The 25,257-nt window shown below is 34.9% G+C and overlaps 2 protein-coding genes across 4 annotated transcripts in view; one reads left to right on the top strand and one right to left on the bottom strand.

Annotated features, from left to right (window-relative positions):
* The window catches only part of LOC306876665 (solute carrier family 49 member 4-like), a 55,660-nt gene extending 42,195 nt beyond the window's left edge, over window positions 1-13,465 (bottom strand). For both annotated transcript variants that reach the window (XM_079428005.1, XM_079428004.1), the window contains exons 1-4: window positions 12,983-13,465; window positions 10,475-10,568; window positions 3,685-3,947; window positions 884-1,013 (exon numbers count right to left, since the gene is read on the bottom strand). In XM_079428005.1, the coding sequence (XP_079284131.1) occupies window positions 884-1,013; window positions 3,685-3,947; window positions 10,475-10,568; window positions 12,983-13,277 (782 nt within the window). In that variant the 5' untranslated portion in view covers window positions 13,278-13,465. The remainder of the gene's footprint in view (window positions 1-883; window positions 1,014-3,684; window positions 3,948-10,474; window positions 10,569-12,982) is intronic.
* LOC306876666 (HSPB1-associated protein 1 homolog) lies at window positions 13,450-24,021 on the top strand. 2 transcript variants are annotated; one of them, XM_079428006.1, is made up of 8 exons: window positions 13,450-13,611; window positions 13,959-14,140; window positions 14,921-15,105; window positions 16,040-16,176; window positions 17,946-18,117; window positions 20,540-20,623; window positions 20,733-20,843; window positions 23,465-24,021. In XM_079428006.1, the coding sequence occupies exons 2-8, from the start codon at window positions 13,960-13,962 to the stop codon at window positions 23,969-23,971; spliced, it is 1,377 nt and encodes a 458-aa protein (XP_079284132.1). In that variant the 5' UTR covers window positions 13,450-13,611; window position 13,959; the 3' UTR covers window positions 23,972-24,021. The 2 variants fall into 2 exon arrangements, with proteins under 2 accessions (XP_079284132.1, XP_079284133.1); XM_079428007.1 differs by lacking the exon at window positions 13,450-13,611 and adding an exon at window positions 13,616-13,677.
* Window positions 24,022-25,257: the final 1,236 nt, after the last annotated feature.

Raw genomic sequence — 25,257 nt, 5'->3', positions numbered from 1 at the left:
TGCCAATGAAGAACACAGATATTCACATTATACATTTATTTTTTTAACTAGAAAAAGTATTGTGCTCAGTTTTTTTCAAGAATTGTAATCCTTGCACGTGGATTTCACAGGGACAGGAGATTTTTGTTATCTATTCATTCCTATGCCGTTCTGAATAAGTTTGAATTATCAGATGGATAATTCGTCCTCAGAAGAACACAAAAGTAGATATTTAGCAGAATTGCTCTTTTTCATTCAACAGTAAGTGATTCAAGCACCAAAAAGGAAATGTACCATTAAAATATTCAATATGATTTATGCCATCTACACTACCATTCAAAAATTTGGGATTAGTAGGATTTTTTTATTCTATTACCCAGTATCACATTTCCACAACATTGATAGTAATAAGAAATGTTTCTTGAGCACCAAATAAGCATATTAGAATGATTTTTGAAGAATCGTAACATTTAAAAATCTTACTGGTCCCAAACTTTTTAAAAGTAGCACATTTGAACCCTTACTAAAACTTTTTTTCACAATATACAGACATGCAGAGTGTGACGACAGTAGGCCGCAAGTGATGGTTCGTATCGTTTCACTTCAGAAGACACTGATTCATAAACTGGGGTTATATGGATTACTTTTGTGTTTGTTTTGAAGTGTCAACTTTGAAGGACCCATCCACTTACATTATATAAGACGGATTATTTTCCTAAAAATCTGTTTGTCTTCTACAGATAATAAGAAAGTCATATACAAATGGGATGACATGAAGGTCAGTATATGATGAGAATTTTCTTTTTTTTTTTCTTTACAACTATTCGTACTTCCTAACCGCTGTTCTTTCATTCTCTGTTCAAAAAAGTTAGAGCAGTCTGGTAAGGGAGGATTGTCGTTATACCTCAGCAGTCTGCAGATGCTGCTCCTGTAGCTGAGACGTTGGCTAGCCGCTGCCACGCTGGGAGGGATGGGTGGCCTGGAGGGGAAGTAGAACAGCACAGCTACGAAAAGTGCTGCAATCATCCCAGCCTCTGCAAGTTCACAAAAATACACAACATTTATCATGCAGCCTTGGTGTCAACATCAAATCTCACAAAGATTTTACGGATTCAGACTTAATCTATCTCTGTTAATTAGAAAAAGAGCTTAGCTCGCCTGGCATTTCACTGCAATTTTCAGATACTAAATTCAAATTAATGAGAGAGAGCGAGAGAGAGTGGTATCCAAACCAACATCATTAACGGTCATTAGATGGCTCACATTAATCTAGAGTTAACCATGAATCTAGCAGATTTATTACAATCCTGTAGAGGGAGGAAATGCACAATGAAACAACTGATCAGCTCATTAACCCTAGCCCACAAAATACTCCCGCTTTCAAATGTGCTCATCCAGTGCTGGAATTTGTGACGGTGCTACCAAGTTCATAATTGAGCATTGCTGTAGCCAAGCACAAAAAAACCTGTTGGCACACAGTCTCTCGAAACTGGATGCACTGACACTGCCAGCACAGTCTTCAGGTTGAGTTCCTAAATTTTGCGTCCCTCCTGGGCGCTGTCCACATGATAATATAAGTACAGTTTCCTTGGACAGATCCCATTTTTATTCAGCTAGTTAACTTTTACAATATCGTTTCTATAAATCTGCATTTTCTGTCATAAAATACAGGCTTGGGTACAGGTGAGCGATATGATAAAAATCCTATATCACAAATGAATAATTTTATAATAATCGCAATAATAGTACATATCAAGATGTACATTACTGCTCAAAGGTTTGGGGTCAGTAAGATTGAATGAAAAATGTATACTTTTAGCAAGGACACATTAATTCGATCAAAAGTGACATTTTGAGTCATTTATAATGTTACAAACGATTTCCATTTCAAATAAATACTGTTCTTTTGAACTTAATATTCACTAAAGAATCCTGAAAAAATGCATCCCTGTTTCCACAAAAAAATGAGCAGCACAATTGTTTTAATAATCAATATTGATAATAATAAGAAATGTTTCTTGAGCACCAAATCAGCATATTAAATTAATTTCTGAAGGATCATGTGACACTGATGATGTAATATATCCTGATGATGTAATATCCTGAAAATTGACATCACAGGAATAAATTACATAAAAATATTTTAAGGGTTAGTTCACCCAAAAATGAAAATTCTGTCATTAATTACTCACCCTCATGTCGTTTCAAACCTTCGGAATGCAAATTAAGATATTTTTGATGAAATCTCAGAGCTCTCTGACCCTCCATAGACAGCAAGGATATTACCACGATGAACGCACAGAAACGTAGCAAGGTAATGTTACAAGTCAATGTAACATCAGGGGTTCAACCGTAAATTTACAAAGCTACCAGAATACATTTTGTGCATTGTTTACATTCAGCATGTGCACGCTTTCTCTGAACGAAATCAGCGTTGCTTACATTCAGTAGACAGAGCGCGCATACTGAACGTAAACGCTGATTATGTTGATTACGTTCTGGGGTACTCTCCAAAATGGCGGAAGACGGTAATTCAGGGAGAATAATTGTTGAATAAATTGTTATTATTGTTTTCTTTGGCAAAAAAAAAATATTCTCGTTGCTTCGTAAAATTGCGGTTGAACCCCTGATGTCACATGGACTATTTTACATAGGTTCTTGCTACGTTTCTGTGCGTTGACCGTGGTAATATCCTTGCTGTCTATGGAGGGTCAGAGAGCTCTGAGATATCAAAAATATCTTAATTTGTGTTCCAGAAATGAACAAAGGTCTTACAGGTTAGGAACGACATGAGGGTGAGTAATTAATGACAGAATTTTAATTTTTGGGTGAACTAACTCTTTAATATATAAATATATAATAATATTTTTGAACATTGCTGTTTTTACTGTGTTTTATCAAAGAAATGCAGCCTTAGTAAGCATACAGTAAGATATTTAAAAAATTAATAATTTAATCTTACCGACCCCAAACCTTGGAATGGTTGTGTAATTGCTAGAAATTCAATTAAAATTATTTTTATATAAAATTAATCATGTGGCATGCTTATTTTTGGAAATAAAAAAATAAATAGGTCTCAGTGCAGTGGCATCAGTAGGAACATAGATGGGAACTACGTCAATATGGTTTAAAATCTGGTTCAGCAAAAGGTACAGCAACATATCTGCCAGTTGACAGATTTTACTGTCACACAGTATATAGGCCTACTGTTACACCAGCCATCTCTAAAGACTTGGATCTTCTCTAAGGTTTTATTAGACTGGACAGATCACTGCATCTCTTCAAGTTTATCGTCTTCAAGGAGCATGTCAAAATCCGGTGCATGTGGCTGCATCTTGATGCCAAATGTTGCAGTAAGTGTCGCAATGACCTCAAAACTACCAGCAAATCGATGTCTTTCCAGTGTACAAAAGTAACGGCAACGTCTTTAAACTTAAACAGAGGCAGAGTATCAATCTATTATTGGCACGATTTCTCTTGCTCTCAAAATGTTTTAATTTTCTGAATCAGTTAAGCAGAACAATGTGAGGCAATCTTTATAGTGAGGTAAACGCAAACCACGTTAAGAGGTTTGATTGTGGTATTTGGAGAGCCACCAAGGATGGCTTTCTTGTGATTGCTTTTCTATATGGCAAATGCTTAAAATTATTTAATATTGATTCAGAATGAATGCAGTTGCTGGATTTTCAGCAGACAATATCATACCTGCGTAAAGAACAAACTGTATCCTGTCTCCTATGCGGTTTTGGTTCCAGTAAACGGTGCTTCCCACAGTGCCATTGGGTGCAGGGACAGCCAACGGACCAATCAGAAAGGCACAGGCTGACCCAAGGTAGCCGATAAGTGATGCAATAGCGGTGGCTGTAGCTCTCTGATCAGGAGCAAACCAAGTAGTAGAGAGCAGAGGACCGGCACTCATAATAGTAGGACCAGCTAAACCATTCAGAAGTTGACCTCCATGAATCATCCTGTAGATTTGAAAAAAGGGGGAAAAAAAACTATAATGAAAGACAAAATATAACTATAAACAACAATAATTAACTATTCAAATAAAAATGGTCTAAATGCAAATCACCTTTTTGTTGGTTTCTAAACACCAATCGCTGCTCTCCTGCATATCTATCTGAGGTGACGTTTGATAGCAGGGGAAACAAAAGAGCTTTATCTGTGAGACAGGATGACTGAGTCCCAGCAGGGAGACTTGTGATAGCCTAACTGCCTGAATAAACGCTGCAGTGCTTGTCCCCAGAATAGATGTTCAGCATTGGTGAAGATAGAGAGTGACTGAAACACTTTTCCATTTTCTACAGTCCAGACGCACATCGAACCAGACTGAAATGGTCTTTTTCCCTTCATGGTAATCACTGTCATAAAGATCAAGAGGCTTTTTGTGTCAAGCTTTTTCTAGTTTCTTCCTAGCAATTGTCACAAATTGAACAATGTTTTAAGGTGTATTCCTGAGTTTGTGAAGATGTAAAGTTCTTTACTGTGGCTTGTCAAAGAATGTCTGAGGGACGGTAAAAACCTCTGGAGGATTGATAGTATACTTGCCCTGGATTTAAAACCAGCTCATAAGTGCATTTGGTTTGGTCAGTAAACACCATACACAACATTCAAACAGCCCTTTATCGGTTCTTGAACCTTACAGTCTGCAAAAGACTTTGGTTCAGTCATCGATCATGCAATGCTCTCCTCAATTCTCAATCTAATACATTGTGAAAGCTCTCTCTCGACTATTCCTTTCGCTTTTGTTCCAGCATGTTGACATCTGATTCTCCTGAAAGGTGCGTATGCATTCCTACTGCATTTTTCACGACTGGACATCAGCCCCTGTGACACTATATTCATGCTAAAAAATATGAGAATTTTGCTTCTAATGAAATGGGCTAGAATGCACTGTGGGATTTTTTTCTCTAAATAAGAAGCAGCAGCCTGCATTTGCATTGATTGCAATCATTGTGATACCCCTCACGTAGCTCATAATTGGATCGTAGATGATTCTAAATCCTACACCTTGAGCTGATCATTATGACTTCACGTTTGTCAATTATGGTTGGAAACAATGCAAAATTGGCAATTCTGGTACAAAGAATGACTACAGATATTGCCTACTATATCAAGGCCATTGAATTCCAGTCTGAATTGATCGTTAGCCTATTTTAATTGAGCAATAAAGTGTAAGAGGCTGTATTATAGTGTGATTATAATCGAATACACATCAGTGTCATGCACTGCTCAGCAGAGTGCCTTTAACCCTTTCAGCCATGACTATATGGAAAATAAAGCAAGTCTTGAGAGAGTCAGATTATTTCAAAGAGCTACTACATAAAAATTGTGCACAAATGTTTTATTAGGCAAATTCATTAAGTGTCATCTTTCCACTAGATGATTCAGACCTTGAAATGTAAACGAAGGTTAATTTTTGGCCTTTATGGGTCCTGCAAAATAAATCCAGCAATTGGGCGTTTCACATTATAACTATTAACTACATTATTTATTTTGGTACGGCTGTAACACTGTATAGACCAGGGTTCCTAAAATCTTTCCCTGGAGGGCCAATCTGCTGCAGAGTTTAGCTCCAACCCTGACCAAACTCATTTTCTAATGATCTTGAAGACTCTGATTAGCATGCTCATGTGTGTTTGATTAGGTTTGAGGATGCCTGGTATAGATCAATCACCATCCACCATCTGTTTTATAATATTAAGTTTGTGTAAAAACTTGCAAATGTTGGACTTTCTAAAGTCAGTGATTGTTAACTGGTAGGTCTAATCTAAAAATAATGCTAAGTGTAAAAAATATAATAGTTCACTATAAACTCTAATACTTTATTTTAAGGTCCAATTCTCACTATTAACAAACCATTAACTATGACTTTTGCTTCAAACTCCTAATTTGCTGCTTATTAATAGTTAGTAAGGTCATTGTAAAGTTAAGGTATTGGGTAGGATTACGGATGTTGAATATGTGCTTTATATGTCATGTAGAATATGTGCTTTATAATTACTAATAAACAGCCGATAAATTAATAACAGAAATGTTAATAAGCAAATAGTTATGAGAACTGCTCCGTATATTAAAGTGTTACCATACATTGGAACTAATCATATAATCATGCATAGTTAGGATAGCAACATAACTAAGCTTCAGCCTGTAGAGGAAAAATAATGACATTTATTTTTATTTTTGATGTATCCAATCAAACACTACATTATTTTGTTACAAGCAGATCTGTAACTTGGTAGAAGCTACTCAAATTATTCAGATGCCAGCAAAACAAAATTACCAAAATTATATCAAGCAAAACATTATTTGTACCAAAAAAAAAAATACCTGCTGTGAATTACTGGCTGCAATGAGCATGAAAATAATCATAAAAAAATAAATAAAAATAGATACATTTTCCACTAGGAACCAACATTTTCAGCTTTCCTACTCAACCCATGTTGAAGTAATAGTATTCACTCAAAAGACTGCCAGACTTCTGTTTAGTTTGGCTTGCAAAGAACATTGTGTCTATGTCACTGCTCACCACCAAGACAACAATCCCCCCCCCCAAAAAAGAAATTGTGACAAAAGGCACAATGGTACAATCTGCTGCGACCACAATCGCTGTTGATTTTATAACAATCATTGGCATGACCAAACGGCAATGCTTTTTTTGCTGCTACTTTCTGACATGATTGAATCGCAGTCATTCTGACACCACACTAAGCTTCCAAGTAAAGATTTACATTAATAAAAGAGAAATCTAAGAAACCCTAGAATAGGGCTACTTACAGAAACATTTATCTCAAAAAATTTAGCTTACGCTATTATTTACTATTCATGTTAGTATTATGCTGGATCACTACTTGATGTCCTAAAGCAAAATTTGTGGAGAACCACTGTCGTATGATCTTTCTTCAGGTGACAATCCGCTAAACCTTGAATTTGAATCAAAGTAAGAGATAAAAAGGGAGAAAATGAGTCTCACGCATGGAGAAATGCAAGGGCAGTGGAGGAGTGGTAATTTAGCCTTAGATGATTCTGATCCAGCACGAACAATGTCAGGAAGAATTCTCTACTTTCTAATGAAACTGCTGGGCTAACAGGATTTGAATGCAAATTTTATAACCCGAGTAACATATTTTATAAATTGACTGCTTTGTACTGACCAAAACAATAATGGTACGGCAAAATATTCAAACTAAACATCAAAGCCAGAATAAAACGGAGACCTGGGAGAATCTATAACACAGTGCCAGCCTTAAAATCATAGCCAATGAAGAAAACATATTTTCGGAATTACGTTAAGCTACAGAGGAAAAAAATAATAGTATTCAATCAAAAGAATGCCTGAAATTTCAGTTTGGCTTGCAAGGAACACTGTGGTTTTAACTTAGTGACTCCTCATCGCCAACAAAACATTCAAAAATTGACAAACGCACGAAACACACTGCTGCGACCACAATCGCTGTTGAGTTGAGATTAAACATTAGCATTTGTAATCAAAAGCTTTGTAAAAAAAATATTTTGTATTGCTGCTGCATTCTGCCATGATTGAATCACAGTCATTCTGATACCAAACCAAAGCTTCTAAATAAAGATATATATTAATAAAAGTAACTGAAAATCTGAAGGAAAAAAAAAAAAAAACGAATAGGGGTGATTACAGAAACAGTTCACCCAAAAATTTAAATGAGGTCATTATTTACTATTTTTTGCATTGTTCCAAACACATATGCTGCTATTTTTCCCCCACAGTACACAAACATTTTTTTTGAAGAATTTGTACATCTTTTGCATACCATCCATGTAGTGATTACATCAACATCTGTCCCCAAAAGAACAATTATAAACTAGTCCATTTGACTTGCATTATATTCCAAGTCTTCTGAAGCAATAAGATAGCTGTGTGAGATCAAACCATGAACTACTGTACAGAAAGAAAAGCTGTAAGATTCTTTAAAATTACTTTGTTACATAGAACAAAATAAAAAAATATATTAAATGTACTTAATTATTTAAAAAATATATATAAAAACAATATAAAATAATATAATTTTATATCAACATTATTTTATTATACAAAATAAACATTATAATAATACTTTAAAATATTAAACAATTAGGCTACATCATTTTTCAGTTAACAATTTAAACAACTTTTACTTAAATCAAAAACTCTTCCATAATAAGCCATCTAAACTGAGCTAACTGACATCTGATGGTGTCCAATTTAGCCTTACACCGTGAACTCTTAATCAAAATGGCATATTCAGATCAGAATGAGTCTTTCTAGTGTGGCATTTATCAACCATTGCCATCAGTCACATGCTGGATCACTTGATATGCAAGATGATCATTACCTTTTCAGTGAACAGCTTTTACACTTTATTAATGCAAGTGCTGACACCTAGTGGGAGCTCAATTCACAGCTGAAGTCACCAGGTCATGATGCACGACGGGCATGTCTCCTACTTCCTCTGTGATCTAAGCTTAAGGCTTTCAGTAGCTCTCCATAAACCTGAGTTTTATAGTTGCAACATGTATCTCATGACATAGGCGGTGTTAAACTCTGTGTGAGTCATGGGGTCTGTGAATAAGTCCTAAGCAATCCACCAGTAACTAATGTACTTACTAGCCCCTGCTAATTTCAATAAAGCTGAGAGATCTATACATAGAGAGAAGACAGTCCGTTGAATAATATCTGCTGCTGGTGTAAATGTACTTAAACAATACATCATAAGCTGTACATAAGCTAAAATCTAAAACGCACAACAGAGTTGAATCACTTTATATGAATCAATAGACTCGACACATTAAGTGCCCCCGTGTTGAAATCAGCCATTACATTAGCAGTCACTGCAGGCAATAGCTGCTTGCAATGTATCTTTGTGTTTAAATGTGCTTGTGGTGTAATATATAAAACAATCAACATAACCTCTGCTGTCTCTCAACAGTCCTAAAAAGCTTTTCCTGTTATAGATCAAGCAAATGCACAATTTTAGATTATATAACGGAGAAGGTCAACGTGTCAATGTGAGTTCTAGGATTGTGGGAGCTGTGAAACTAAGCTATGTAGCCTTATTTAATTCAAGCAAAAAAGCAATGGAATTGGCCCTTACACACGCTTATAAAATAATGTTTAAATACAGGTGGAAATAACATTATACAGATAAATATAAGCGTGCCAATCTGCATGAATTATATGTGGTACTCTCAGCAGTTCACAACCAGACCCACATTCTCTAAATTCAATGAACCAACAATTTTCTTGATGCCTTCATAATAAAATATGATTTATGCTCACTGATGTTTTAGTTTTATATTGTCAGCTGACTTCAACAAAGCTACATGCTTCTAATGTCATTTAGATATCTTTTTTTAAATGTTCATCGGTGGCGTAGTTAGCTCTTTGTCAAAAAAAAGTAATAATAGAAAAGGTTTGTTTCCTTTTCTCACAACTGCAATGAGAAATCTGCTTTAGTTATTTCTTTATGTGCTGATGTTAACCATGTGTGAATGAGAAGGAGATAAGAAGGAGCGAGAGAAAATGGAAAGAGGACACAAAGCACAGAAGAGGACAGGAACATTCAATTTTACAGGTAAAAGAATCCTAATCTAAAGCAAACAGAACGCAGTTGTCCTGTTAAAGTGTATTTAAGCAAATGAAAAGGTCACATCTTTAACTTGCAACAGTACCATGTAACTTTGCCAATGCATAACACACTTTCTCTTATCATATGTTGCAGTGAATTTTAAGTCGGCATAAATACTCTGAAAATAAGTGTTCGACGTCATTTATAAAATTGTATTACGAATATACTGTCCAACCAGCTCTCTAGATAGCAGCCAAAAACTACATCTAATCACACAAATAGAGCTAGATCACGAAAGCCATAACCAAACAATAAAATATTTGCCATTCAAGTCATCAACAATATTTCTCTGGATGTGCAAATTTAGACCTCAAACAGTATAAAATATTCAAATGACCAAATAAATGTGCCACCAACCTAAAGAACATGTATCAGGAAAAGACTGACGACAACACTGTCTGAACAGCATAAAGTACTAGAGCAGAATTTTACACAAACATGGCATAAAGTACCATTAACGTCACAAAGCAACAGAAGTTATTTTTCTGTATTGTGACTTATATCCTAGGTTCTATCCATCGGTTGTTGATTGGTTGGAAGCAGAAACGACTAGAGAAATCCTGCATATGTTACTAGAAAGATGTCTGGAGTTTCACCGGAAGATCAAGTTTTTTTATATTTTTACTATGCCTATACACTTTCGCTCCAAAGCAACATTTCATACACAGCAGGTAATAAATGCACTTACAATGTTGGGCAACATGAGACGTCTCATGAATTATCACATTGGGAAATTGAGGAATTGCATAATTATGAAAGTGAAAAGGAACCAGCATTTAGTGAAAGCTAGTTTGGCTAAGTGGAGTTTTTGTTGAATAAATGATGCATAACATTGTGCAACAGAGTCTTACCAGCGTCTGTAGTATAGGTCTTTGAGGGGAACACTTCGTAACGCTGCACCCAGCACCATGAAGAATGCTGACAGCAGCAGAGAAGCTCGCAAACCTTTTGGCACAAGACAGAGAGGAAGGAAAGAAGATATATCAGAGAGATGTAATACCTTGTAAGCTTTGATTAACTGATGAGATTAGTTGTTGATGTAGATCTATCCCCAAGATACCAGCAAATTATGCATGACTATCAGGAAGATATCAGGACTAGGAAATCAGATGGGAATGGTTCATTTTTTTAACCATCAAAAAGAATTAAACATGATTTATTTGTGACAAAACAAGTGTTTATGTCCAGAGGCCATAATGAAAATCTTTACTCCATGAGCATTTTTCTGGATTTATGCATAGGAGCAGAAACTTGAACTTTAAAAACATTTTTGAGTTTAATATAGAAACTCTGGCCTGTGGTTTTTGGCAGACGTTGTTTTTACAGCCTGCGGCAATCGCTTTCGTGTTGAGAACAAAAGGGAAGGTGAAATGCTATCATTCAAGATAAAGAGCAAAAAACATGGTTGGAAGCTTTTTGCTTAAATATTTACAAAAGAGCATGGCCTTTCTTAGCAAAGAAATCAAATAAAGTGCACTAATGTGATAATGAACAGAACTGGAGTGTCGACTAGCTAGAATAAGGAGTAAAAATGTGGAAACTGAAGACATTTGTTTGACATTATCAAGTCTTAGAGATAGCCCGAAAACACCTTATTTTCAGGGAAAATAATGTGAAAAGTAGTGGGGAAATGTTAAAAACAAAAGCATTATGTTCTGTTTGACCAAATGCTCTTTCCCAAATACAAACCATGTGAGTGAAAATGTCCTTTTCGAGGCTCAAAACAGATTCCTCACAAGATATACTTATACAGTTCGCTTAATCACAATTCTCTCTCACCCTCATGTCCTCCTAAACTGAAATGCTGTTATTTTACCATATTAGAACAATTCATATTGACCATGTAATAAACACTAACAAATAAAGTTGTCTATATATAATCTGAAGACATACGATAGCTTTGTGTTAGGAAAAGACTGAAATCAAAGTCATCAATAGCCAAAAACATTGACCAAACGGTTAATGCTTCTCCAGTGAAGCGTTTCGGCTGTGTCTGTGCACACAGCGTGGTAAGTTAAAACAACATGTCATCAGCATGGACTAACCCCACCATAAGGACTGTAGAGTAGCAATGAGTAAAATTTGTTTTGCTGAATATCGAGAGATGGCTTTACTTTACTACAGTGTGAACACAACAAAATCCTGAACAGCACACCAAGTTCAATTACCCAACTTTATTTTTGGTTTTTGTCTGATAAAAATGTTCAGTTTCTGTGAAATATTGGTGCATCACTAGAACCTATAATTTTGGGTGAGCTCCAGCAATGTATTTATTACACAGATACTTTGTGGTTCTTTAGATGGTTCCAGGCCATCCATAATTTAAATACAAATAATAGAAATTTAGGAAAAATATTTATCTTATATCACTACTGGCAAACCGCGCAGCCAAATTCTCATGTGAACTTTATGAAATAGTAGAAAAAGGAATTGAGATTCTAAAAATAAACAATATAACATATATGAAGTATCGAATCAGCTAAGTGACAATATATGTTGCACATATTGAAAGCTCTTTCTCTCTGGCCAGGGTATAATAAAATCACAATTAATTTCTATTTTACCATTAGATATTTTTATGTCCATTTTACATTACATTCAAGGTCTCCAAGGCTGTAAATTCCTCATCTTAGAAACTCATTAAATTGTTAAGACAAGTATGAATATAAAAATGCCATCCTCTGACGCCAGGCTTACATAAAGATGTGTGTCATATGATGTTAGGGAACTGGTTTTGTGGCCTGACATGTGATGAGCTACCTTTTTGTGTTTACTTTTTTATTTCACCTGACATAAGAGTCTTTCAATGCAGTTTGTGGTTCATCTAACCAACATAAAGCATTGTATCAAACATAATTATCCCCAAATTTTCTATTTTTCTTTTCCAAAATGATGTACTTTGAGAGTCACACATCTGGCCACATGAATGTAATCTGTAAGTAGATATTCAGATATTTAAAAAGGTACTTGGTACATGAACACTTTTGTCAGAAATATAACATGTTTTTATATAAAACAAAACACAGTAATATTTAAATAGGACTGTTGTATAGAATTATGATTAAGTCAATTGTAAATACAAATGATAGTTTGGAACTGGATGTGTCCTTAAAAATGGTTTGAAAGCCCTCTGTTGTAGTGAACATCATGTAAAAAATAGACATGATCACCTAACTAATGATACAGAGCTAAATTTTTGTTAATAAAATGAATTTGTACACATAATACACATTGAAATGGCTCTGGCTATTATGTGTAACTTAACTTGTGATATCACAATCAACAAAATGTCTGAATATCGGCAGATGTATTGATTATCATTTGTTTGTATAGACAAAACTAAAACCAAAACAACTAACCTTTCTTATCCATCAACCACATAAACAACAGCCAGGGCAGGTAACCCACTGGACCCCACATAACCAGCACAGCGATATCTGTCGAGGAGAACTCGAACACGTGTTTGGCGGAGATCTGGATCGGGCCCCAGGTGTTCCACACAAGTCCTTGCATAAAACCCAACAATGAAAACATGGTGAGAACAAACCATCTTCTCCCGTACACCCTACTCGACAAGGGCTGTGTGTTTGTCGCCGGCTGGAATGGAACCAGCAAAGGCTCCCTTTCTCCTTCGGTGCTTTCCACGGCACCCATTGAACAGGCGGGGGATCACGTTTTAAAATGCCTTTATGCTATCCGGCAACGTCTATAACATGCCACATTAAAAAACTAGGGCAGTCGTTCAATTGTCAGCTGCCCATCGAAACAAAAACAACCGATGACACGCTCAGCTATGCTCCAAACTTTAATGCGCATGCGTTACGTCGAGACGGAATTGACGTAACGCGTGAAACCGAAAGTCCCTGTTCTCCATGTTGGATCAACTATGTCATTAACTTAAAGGAGACTACAGCTCTTTTGTAGAGCCAACATGGCCGTTGTTTCGTTTCCCGTGTGTTGAGCGAGAAAAAACAGCGGCAAGTCTCACGTGAGTTTTGTTTACTAGCTGGAAAATTGATTTTCGGTGTGCTTACGTGTGTGTAGATTCAAAAATGTACATATTTGCAGTAAATTAGAATATTATGTTTATGTAGAGGCTGCACACGCACAAACTAACGTAAAGTTGTCAGTTCTATTGATAGTTGTCACTTACTAACTTTAGCTGATTAAACCTAGATATGGTTTTGACTTTGTGATTCACTTGAGTGACTGTGATGTGCTTATCTGAATGCTTTAAAGAGAAGCTCCTACAGTTTAACTGAAAGATAAGATTTGTGTTGTACAAGACAAAATCCACTCATCTTAATCATCCTTATTTCATTATTTTTTATGTAGAATGGCTTCAAAACCCTTCACCCCAGAAGAGGCGAGGAGAATTGTCCAGTTTCTACAGAAACCTGCTGTGTTCCTGAACATGACCACAGACTGGCCAGCATTACACTGGACTGTGGAGCATCTGTCAACTTGCCTTACAAAGAGGCTTCGATTCCGTATTGGGAAAAGGACTGAGGATTTGGGTAAGCCACAAACATCACACAGCCTCTCATAGGTATTAACAAGATCTTCAGAGTAGAAGAACTCCATTTGCCCAGGACATAATTTTTAAATTGAATTGACAGGTAGTTATGGGTGTGAATACTTTCTCAAGGTCGTGTACTGAATGGCGGAAGATTTTCTTAGAATGCTTTGAGTAACTTTTCCCCTACAGTGTCAACAGAAATCACAGTTATTTCTGTTATTAGATGTCCTCTATCACAATGTGTAATTTAGCTTTATTTTGAAGTTAATTTGTGATACATTTGCAGCAGTCTGACACAAATAATTGCCACAAGTGTGAAGCCTTGCAGAAACCTTTGCTACCAGTGGAGGCTTTGCCACTTCAGGTTCTTTGGCACTTCTGGCAAATAGTTATGGCAAACCACTGGAAACATCTAACAGTCCATCACAACTGTTAGACATTTTTACTGAAGTGAAATGTAAATATGAGAAGTGAACATGAAATGTCAAGCGGTGACAGAGCTGTGACAAAACTGTACTTCTAAATTTTAAACAACAATTTTCAGTTATAATTAAAAACCCTAGTTTTTATGACTTCAAATCAAGCCAACTGATGTGGTGATTTAGTATATATGAAAAATAAGCCATTTCAATATTTAAGTGGCCTTACAAAATAAAGTTAATTTGCTGAAAATCATTTTAAATTATCCAAGGATTTTTCCAGTGTGTCCAATTTGAATAAACCCTCTTAGAATAAATCATTAATTACTTTTCGCTTTTGTTTGCTTTGTTTGCCCCAGCTCCTCTTTTTGAAACAGAGTGTTTCTACATTGAAGCAACCATTAAAGAGTTTCTTTCCTGGACTGCCAATGAAGATGAATCACTTGTTGGGCCATTTTCTGACCATCACTGCAAAGAATTCTGGGCTTATGCTGATTACAAGTACATTGCCCAGCTTTTTCAGGATAAACCTGCTATGTTTCAGGTAAACCGTGCCAACTCCCTTCCATTACTTAACTTGTTCAAATATTTATTATATCATTATTAAGCAGTATGTTGTATTTTAATATATATTCTTATATTTGATTAAATTCTATATTTTGCCATTGCACATTCTAGAGTATTTATGAAAATAAAAATAAATGGATAAGACACTACTCTTTTCATTCTCTCCCACCATCAATCATACTCTCAGACCTCATCAAGCACTACATTAACCCATTTGCCTTTTTCCGCATGCCAGTTATGCTTGAGAGCGACCAATTTTTCATGAAGTGGCGCTCTACAGCACACGGGGCACGTCAATGACATCAGCTTTGAGCAATAAACACAGTTGAATATTCATTAGTATGTATTGCCTTGTCTCCCGAGGATGCTTACCTTTATTTTATGAGCACTCTGAAACTGTTTATTAGCCTAAAGTTGTTACAACATCTCACAGCACCAGGAATAACAGATATGAAGAGCAATTAATCAATTATTTCTGTTTTATTATTTCAATAAAACACATCCTATGGCACATCATTGTCATTCTGTGGACATTTAGGGATATTTTGTGCCAATTTATTTTGTTTTGTTTTCCCAGCCAAGGGAACAATAACCTAATGTTCATTTCTAGCTTTCACTTTTTGTAAATTATAATAAATGCTTATGAGGTGCCAATATTCTCCCTGCCAGCCAGGGCATCGAGAGCAGACAAGGGCCTCTCTTAAATGATGAATAGGGTAGTTTGAACATTGCTGAGGGCTTGATTACATACCATCTCATTTACAGTCCCCTGGACATGGTAATGGTTTTATTATCTACCTTCAAGGGCAGCATCTCTGAGTGGTTCTTGTTTGTTGTATTGAAAAGAATTGACATCAGTAGGCAATCAAATTGTTTTCTGTTCTTTGTAACCACAAACATTGTAACTGCAGGATGTGGTGTGGTCCGACTTTGGCTTTTCCGGCCGAGATGGACAAGACAGCACACTTTGGATTGGGACACAGGGTGCTAACACTCCTTGTCACCTTGACTCTTATGGTTGCAATCTTGTCTTCCAGATCCAAGGCAGGTAAGAACCAGGTTCAGACAAGGTTTACACAAGTTTTGGGGCAAAAACTCCACAAAAAGTGACAAACAGGCCAGAGGTATTAGCATTTTTATTATGCAGTTTCCGTTTTCAATTATTCAGTTTGCTAACATATTCCATTTCAGAGTTACTTTAGTACCATTTATGTATTTTTTATTGTATTTATTAATATTTTGAATTAGCTTTTATTTTTATATATGTTTTCAGTTCATTTTTGTTTAGGTTTTAGTAGTTTATGTGCTTTTGTCATGTTTATTAAGTTTTTATGTTTCTATTTAGCTTTGATTTATTTTTTATTTTATTTTTAGTCATTTTATTACTTAGTAATTTACTTAAATGACTTCCACTTTAACAGGCAAGATTTTAAATGTTTTCATATAAAAATTATATTTTGTTATTGCAGTTATCCATACTTTCTATTGGTTTTTATTTTATGTTTTCAGTTTTCATTTTATTTTTAGTTAAAGCTTTAGTCTTTTTGTTATGTGCCTTTGTCATTTTATTCATTTTTTATATTTCTATTTAGCTTTCGTTTATTTTTATTTCCTTTTTAGTTTTAGCAATTTTATAACTTTAACTTAAACAGGTAACATTTTCATGTAAAACATTTTTATTTATTTGCATAACGTTTTATTTTTTAATTAACAAAAGCAGTTTTACTGATTTTAGTTTTAGTTTATTTTAGTTAAGACATCTCACCATGTTGTGTAAAAGACACAAAGAATGCTAGATTTAGGCTTCTTTTTTTAAATTTACAGATCCTAGACCTGTCACAAAGACGCCTGTTTCAGTGAAATCTGTCATGTAGTAGGTAGTAGATTCAATTGAAGTATTTGACATATGTTAGAAACAATATGCCCTCATAAATGCCCCTGAAAATCAATTTTAGGAGGTGAATGTCACCATTTAATAAACAAGAACCCATAACACTGCTGTTTTATTGTATTTCTGTGCACCAGTATGAACTCTTGACTAGATGAAACTAGTTTTTGATGACCGACTGTCAATAGACTCCTGAACAAGATAAGCCCCAGGCAAAACTGCCAATTTGGCTTATTCTATGAACATGGTTTAGAACAACACCATGTGACTCCTTCAAATATTGACAAGAGCTCTATCTCGTCTTATGTTACGGTTCCTGATCCAATCCTGAGCTGTTGAAAGAAAGCTATTTTTGCTCTGCATTCAAAAGAGCAAATGAGAAACGGAAAGAGCAGTGATGTGAACAGCTATTGAGATATGTTATTTTCTCCATTGAGGGAAGCAGAACCTGACAATGAAGAACCTTCTCCTCCATCTTATCTCTCTCTGGAGCTTGTCTTGTCTCTGTAATTGCTTATTGGTACTCCTCGTGTCAAGATAGCCTGCCACAGAAATCATATTATTGTATAATATCTCCTGTGAGGAGGTCCATGATACTTTGAGAAATCTATAAGCATTCCCATTCGTCTCAATGGCAGTTGCTTGGTTGGCACCTTGAGTAAATGCATAACCTGCATGCTAAAAATGTTTCACGCGACATTTTCTTTACTAATTCAATTAAAGCTAATTCGTCTAGAAACTGACGTTCTGGCAGTTGTTTGGCTAGCGCAGTAGACGGAAAAATATAAATCCATTTCACGCTTTTTACAAGCCATCCAAAAACTTTGGCGCTCATAAACGTTCCTATAACATAATGACATGTTCGTGACTGATATATTTATTTGGGCACAAACTCCAATGGTATTTTAACAAAGTCATTCTTTCTCCAGAAAACGATGGCATCTCTTTCCTCCCGATGACACACACTGCCTCTACCCAACACGTATGCCATACGAGGAGTCCAGCGTGTTCAGCCAGGTCAACGTCGTCCGGCCAGACCTAGAGAAGTTCCCAGCATTCAGAAGAGCTCGAGTCCACACCGTCACTCTGCAGCCTGGTCAGGTAGGCCAATATGACATTTTCTAATACACTTCCTGTCAAGAGTTTTGGACAACACCTACCAATTCGGTGTATCCGGTGCATCCTAGGATGATATTTTAAAAATTACAAAAACACAGAACAAAATACCTAAAACTTAAACTAAAATTAAAACCAAATGGAAAAATTCTAAAATAACAGTGGGATTACTAAAAATTACAGTATATTTATAATTTTATGACAATATAATCCAACATGACAATGAAAATGGTGCACTAAGCACTTCTGGAATATTTACCGTTATCGTACGTCACTGTGTATACAACTCTCAATTCTATTATTTTTGTACAGTCAAATGAATCATTTTTTTTTTTTTTTTATCTTTTGGTGATTTAATCATTCATGCATCTGATTTTGAAAATCTCTCTGCAATTTTCTCTTTTGAATAAAGTACTACATTCACTGTGCGCCCACTTTAAAATTTTGCCTCTATGTAGATCTGTTCACTGGCTAATTTTGCCCCATTTTAGAATAGTATAAAATAACACAAGTGTATGAGGAGCTGTACAAGCCATAATTCATTCTGGCACTCTCACACACATACATTCTCCTTTCACATACATATATTTTTGATTTCACACATGCATTCTCCTTACACATGCATACATTTCTACTCGCACACACACATATATTCTCCATTCTCATACATACATTTCTGCTTTCACACACATACATTCTCCATTCACATATATACATTTCTAACTTTTTTTTGGTATTCATTACTTCCTGTTTAAGCAGGAAGTCACTCTCAGACCAGAAATTACTTTACTTTACTTTACTTTTACTTTTAGTCATTTAGCAGACGCTTTTCTCCAAAGCGACTTACAAATAAGAAAAAGTAACTAAAACGAAAAGTTAACACTCTGTAAATACTCTATACACACCCATTTAAGAAAATACAGAAATTAAATAAAATTGACAAATGCATACAACAACAACATTTCAATAGTAAACATATAAAGGAAAAAAAATAAAAATAAAAAGCGATACTTATATCCTTTGCCGGTGTCCTAGCCCGGTGGAGTCGCGGTCAAATAATAGATTTGTCCATAAATTACTGTAGAGTCAAGTCAATGATGGTACATATCCAAAACATTCAAAATATCGTTCCCTGAGTGTGTTTGGATCCTGTATTACAACAATCAGTCTCCTATGTGCGAATTTTAGCAGATCGTAGATGAATCAGACAGCAGCAGAATAAAGCTGTGTGTGTTTTGTAGCACATCCCCCTCCTTCAGATTCCAGCAGCGTGTGAGAAACCTCTCTGATCAAGCTCTTTGAGAAGCGAGACGGTGGCAAGGCAATTAGCGGCGGTCCAACACAGCAAGCGTACTCTCCGGGAGCACTCACACTTTTCACAGCATACTAATGAAGACGAGAGACACAAACTTCCATTCTCTGAGAGAGCTAACACTGCTCCGCTGCCTCTCACTGCAAATACAGGGGAAAAAATCACCAGAAGAACTTTTGTATTTGCAATGTACCTTGAGTTCTGGAATGTTAGCGGTAAAAAGTGTTTTTAACCCTCTGATATTCTGAAAGGCATTTGTGTATATGACTCTTGTTTTACAGTCTTAGGAAACCAGGTTTGTTATTTTTAGCTAAAATTAAAATTGTTTTTGTTAATTGACATGAAGCTGAAATAAAGTCAAATGAATAATAAAATAAAATGAGTAAAATGGAAAAAAATAATGTAAAGCTAAATAAATGTTAACAATTATTTAAAATATTATAAATAAAAAAATAACAAGCACACACAATTACTAAAACAAATCAAAAATTAAAACTAAATAATAAACCCTCTCTAATTTTCTTCTTTGAATAAAGTAATACATTCACTGAGTGCCCACTTTAAATAATGCTTCCATGTCATCTGTTCCATGAGCAATTAACAATTAACATTTGGCTACGTTTGTTTACTCCTTTGGTGTTATTATAGAGATTTTACTTGGATTAAAAACCACTGTATGTGAAAATCGATTGACCCCATCTAGTCTCATAAGTATTGCTAGGATATAGATTTTTTTTATGACCCAAATGATGTGATGTTATACAGAGCACAGCTGCCACCTGGTGGTACATACTATTACGATATGCACATCTTTGGATCATTCTGGAGAAAATGGTCATCAGGTTTTACAGTTTTTGTAGTTCATGCAGCTTGAGTGCTGCTGTCAAAACAAAAGAGGAGCAAAGTACTAAGAGCATCTGAAATTCAAGTTAATAATTTAACTTTTCACTGATAAACCGAAAATTCACTTTCAATAGCAGTCAGTGCATCTGTACATTCACAAGTACGCACAGTATAAGTACGCAAAGCAGGTCATTGTTTGACATGCTGTTAATATCTTCAGAGTTTTGACTGACTGCTGTTGTCTTTCACCAGGTTCTGTTTGTCCCCAGACACTGGTGGCACTATGTGGAGTCAGTGGATCCAGTGACTGTCAGTGTGAACTCCTGGATTGAGATGGTAAAAGACACTTTATGGCTCTGCTGGATTATTTCTTATAAAATATCATTGCTTTTTCATCAAAATGAGATGCTAAAATCACAAGGCTGTTTTTCTCGTTGTGCCATAGGACATGGACGATGAGGCCAGAGTAGGAGAAGCTCTCACTAAGACTATTGTGTGTGCCCTGAAAACAGCCCCCAGCTTAGACAACAACGACCACTGGCTCAATCCTACTGAGGTATTCACTCCAGCACATACAGACACAGATACATAAGATTTCTATTTGAAATAAATGCTGTTCATTTTTTATTCCTGAAAGTATCCTGAAAAAAAGTATCACTTTCCACAAACATTTTAAGCACTAGGAAATATTTCTTCAGCAGCAAATCAGCATATTAGAATGATTTCTGAAGGATCATGTGACACTTAAGACTGGAGTAATGATGCTGAAAATTCAGCTTTGCTGTTACAGAAAAACTTACATTTTAAACTATAATAAAATATATTCTAAATTGTAACAATATTTCACAATATTACTCTAATTTTTATTTAAAAAATAAATAAATGCAGCCTTGGTGAACATAAGAGATAATAAATAATAAAAAAAATCTTACAGACCCCAAATTTTGAATGGTGGTGAACTGGTGAACTGGTAACCATTTAATTTAGAGAGTTTTACTTTTCAGGTTTTTGTAGTTTATGCGTACACAAATCCATTTTTAAAAAGTATACATATTCTGTATAGGTCTGAACTCACAAAAAGAGAATCTATAATACTGTAAGTGATGACAGATAAATGACATTATCTTTAGTCTAGTATATACACACATTTTATACTGAAGATTAATACAATTTTAGGACAATATATGAAGAGTCCATTTGCAAAAACAGAGACAATTTTCAAAAATCATGTTTTTTCATTGTGCATTCCAGGCGATACATTTTTTTCAGTTTAATGCGTTAAAATTATTTAATGCAGGGGCGGAGCCTAGGGTTGGCCACCCCACTCATAACTGCTAATTTTTTCTTGACAAGAAGTGCATTTATTATTAACCAACTATGAATATAAAACCAGAATTTAGAAGTAACATCTCAGTAAAAGAATAGATGATCAAGTGTTTCAGGAAAAGAATAAGAAAAACCACATGGGTCCACTTAAAATTGAAATCTTTTCTGTATTAAATCACTAACAGGGTAAATCCTAAACTTAATTCTGTAATGTGTCTCCTTAACCTTTGGAGCAACTGTAAGATAAAAGGTAAAAGATTTATCTCTTACTGAGGGTCTCTCAGAAAATAGCACTGATAATCTCCTGTAGCACTGATGTGCTGTTGGCTACATTAAAAATGTAAAAAAAGATAAAAACACAATAACCCCCAAATGTAAAAAAAAAAAAAAATCAAAAAGGATTTCATAAAACTAAATGACATAAGCAACACAAACTTCACTAAAGGATTCCTTTCGGAGACATTTGTTATTTATGTTATAGACTTTTTATACTTTTATGTTACCTTTATAATTTTACAATTAGTGTAATAAATAATAATAAATGTCTAAATTATTATTATATATTAATATATTTATATTTAATATGCACACGGTTAATGTATATTGTACAAGTTAGCAGGGGAAAAGACAAGACGCACTAAAAATTGCAACAAAAAAATAATAATAAAAAGACAGACGCAGATGTAATGATGTGTGCAGATAGATGCATGTAACATTATTAATGTAATATTAAAGAGCCCATCGAGCACGGAAACTGTACTGTGCTAGTAGCGCGTGCTCTTCAATACACGCACAAAGGTGCCGGCGCGCGCATAGCCTGTATCATTTCATAACAAATCGCAAAAGAAACTACGGGCATGCAATGTCGTGATCAGTTAAGTCATGAAGTTACAAAAAAGGCGAAGAAAAAAGAGGAAATCAATCACTTTTATAAAGCTGTAAGTATTGATCTGTATTTAGTTTAGAATTTAGTGTTTGATAACTTTATTCAATTTCTGTATATTTCTGCTGAGGGGTACATTTATTATAATGGGTTTATGTGAAGATTGTTTCTAATTAAGTTCACTTAAATTAGAAGTTATTTTTAAAGTCTAATAAATGTTCAAATTGATTTCTCTTAATTATAATGTAAAGTTGAATGGCTATAGTCAATGGTTCAATATTAGGGGGAAACATTTTTATAGGGAACTCCGTATTAATTGGTATCAGTAAAACTGGCCTTCAGTCATAAAAATAAAGATGCCATTAAACAAATATTAAAAATACTGTCTTTATGTTGTTTGTACGTTTAATTTGAATATTGAATGGGAAATTATTGCAATATAAAAGTATATTTAAAAACTTTAATGTTAGGTGGGATTAATCGCGATTAATTTCAGAAAAATGTGTGATTTTAATTTTTTTTAATCGATTAACAGCACTAATGATAACATAATAAAAAACATGATTTTTGAAAATTAAAATAAAAATAAAAAGTTATGTTTTTGCAAATAAACTCTTCATATGTTGTGCAGTGTGACTCAGGTCAGTGCTATGTTTTCTAATAAATAATTTGCTTTTCTATAATAATTTTTTTACATTAATAGCACATGGGAATATTTATGTAATGAATGATGTCGTCATATTTGCTTACCACCATGTAATTTTAAACCCATGTGCTGTTACATTACAAAAGGAGACATTTTGAAGTATCTCTGCCAACGGTGATACCATTTGTGCATTTCAGGTCTTCTGAAGCCATATGATGAGAGATTATTTGAATGAGAAACATGTAGAAATGGGTTTGGAATGCCAAAGATGAAACTGCTTAACTGTACAGTACAGTGTATCATCTTGATTGTTGTTTCTTAGGATGGAGTTTCTTCACATGATGAAAACATGCAGTATTTGAACCTAGCAGTAAAGGCTTGTATGGACAAGAGGAGAGATGATATTGAAGGCACTGCCTCACTTGCAGACCAGCCCAGAGCAGAGCTGGGAAAACGGGACTCCAGCGGACTGATAAAGACTCAAACATCTCTCTCCTTTGTGGTTCCCTTCGGACCTCATCTCATTCCTGTTCATTTGGCTCACAAACCCAAATGCACCTGCCCAAAGGACACATCTTGTTACAAGTACAATGAGCCATCACGGTGCCAAAGTACATCCCAAGATGAAGATGAACCAAGAAGTGACAATGAACTTCATCAAAGATCAGGTCAGCATGCACATCGGGAAGTGATAAGTCCAGGAACATCAGGAGGAGGTGCTGGTTTGCACATATCCACCAATGACATGCTCCAGTTCCTGGTACACCCTGATGTCATCGCTCTAGTTACAAGGCTAATCATGTGTCGGCAAAGAGAACTTCACTCTTAATCTGTACTAGATGAACAGTATTTTTATAAATAAAAGATCACATGCTAATTATTTTTGAATCCATCACTCCTTTTGTACACATTAGTTGTCAACAATGTTTAATACACTTTTGTTTTCCAGACCCAAAATAACTTATGTAAAACGTAATAATATTGCATATAATGCATATATAATGCATAATATTATAATTATATCTCATGACTCACACATACACATGACAACAGAGTTCCCAATCCTGTTCATATTAGTACATGGAATCACAAGGGTCCTGTGTTAATAACTTATTTAGAAACTAATTTCATTTGAATAGTGCAAGAATGACAAACAATGTACAAATGTGAGCTGGAATGTGCAAATGGCATTAGACGCTGATATTATAGAAGTTTATTCACTAACATTTTGGGGTCAGTAATACGTTTTCAACTTACAACAACACAATTGTTTTTTTTTAAAGAAATTCATACTTTTGTTCAGCAAAGACTGATTAAATTAAAAACATTTTTTTTTTACTTTTTACAAAAAATCTGTTTCTAAGAAGCGCTGAAACTTTCTATCATCAAAGAATCCCCCCAAAAATATTGAGCAATTGTTTTCAGCATTGATAATAATAAGAAATGTTTTGAAGGATCATGTGACACTGAAGACTGAAGTAATGGCTGCTAAATCTTCAGCTTAGCCATGGCAGGCATAATAAATGATATTTTTAAATATATGAAAATAGAAAACAGTTATTTAAATCGTAATATTTCACAATTTCCTGTATTATTGATCAAATAAATACAGCCTTAGTTGAGCATTAGAGACTTCAAAAACAAAAATCTTACAGACCTCAAACTTTTGAAAGGTAGTGTTCATCACATTCTTAACGATTGCATTTTGTAACTCCAAAAAAAAAAAAAAACAGATTTCTTTTTGTAAGGTACCATGTAATAGCATAATAATAATTCCGTCAGCGTAGTAAATTTCTCTTAATTCGGCTGAAATATGATCCCTGAGCAGTAGAGATCAGCATAATGCCACATAAAGGCTCTGGAACAAAATAATCTAACTGTGTTAACACAGCTACAACAATCTGATGTGAAAGAAGTTAATTAGCTTATTGGCAATTAATGTATTTGAATTGTTCATAACAAAGCCCAGTCATTTTGCTACATCTTGGTTTGCTTTGGCATGTCAGTCAAGGAAATGGCCTCATTTTTTCTTACTATCAGAGCTTTCTACTTTCTTATCGTCTGTGTCCTCTCTGAAAATCTTGTCCAGCTGGTCTGGATCCACATAAGTATAGA

Source organism: Barbus barbus, assembly GCF_936440315.1.
Source record: "Barbus barbus genome assembly, chromosome: 11".
Lineage (NCBI taxonomy): Eukaryota > Metazoa > Chordata > Actinopteri > Cypriniformes > Cyprinidae > Barbus > Barbus barbus.
The sequence above is the reverse complement of the archived record's forward strand: the minus strand, read 5'-3'. Positions and strand labels throughout refer to the sequence as shown.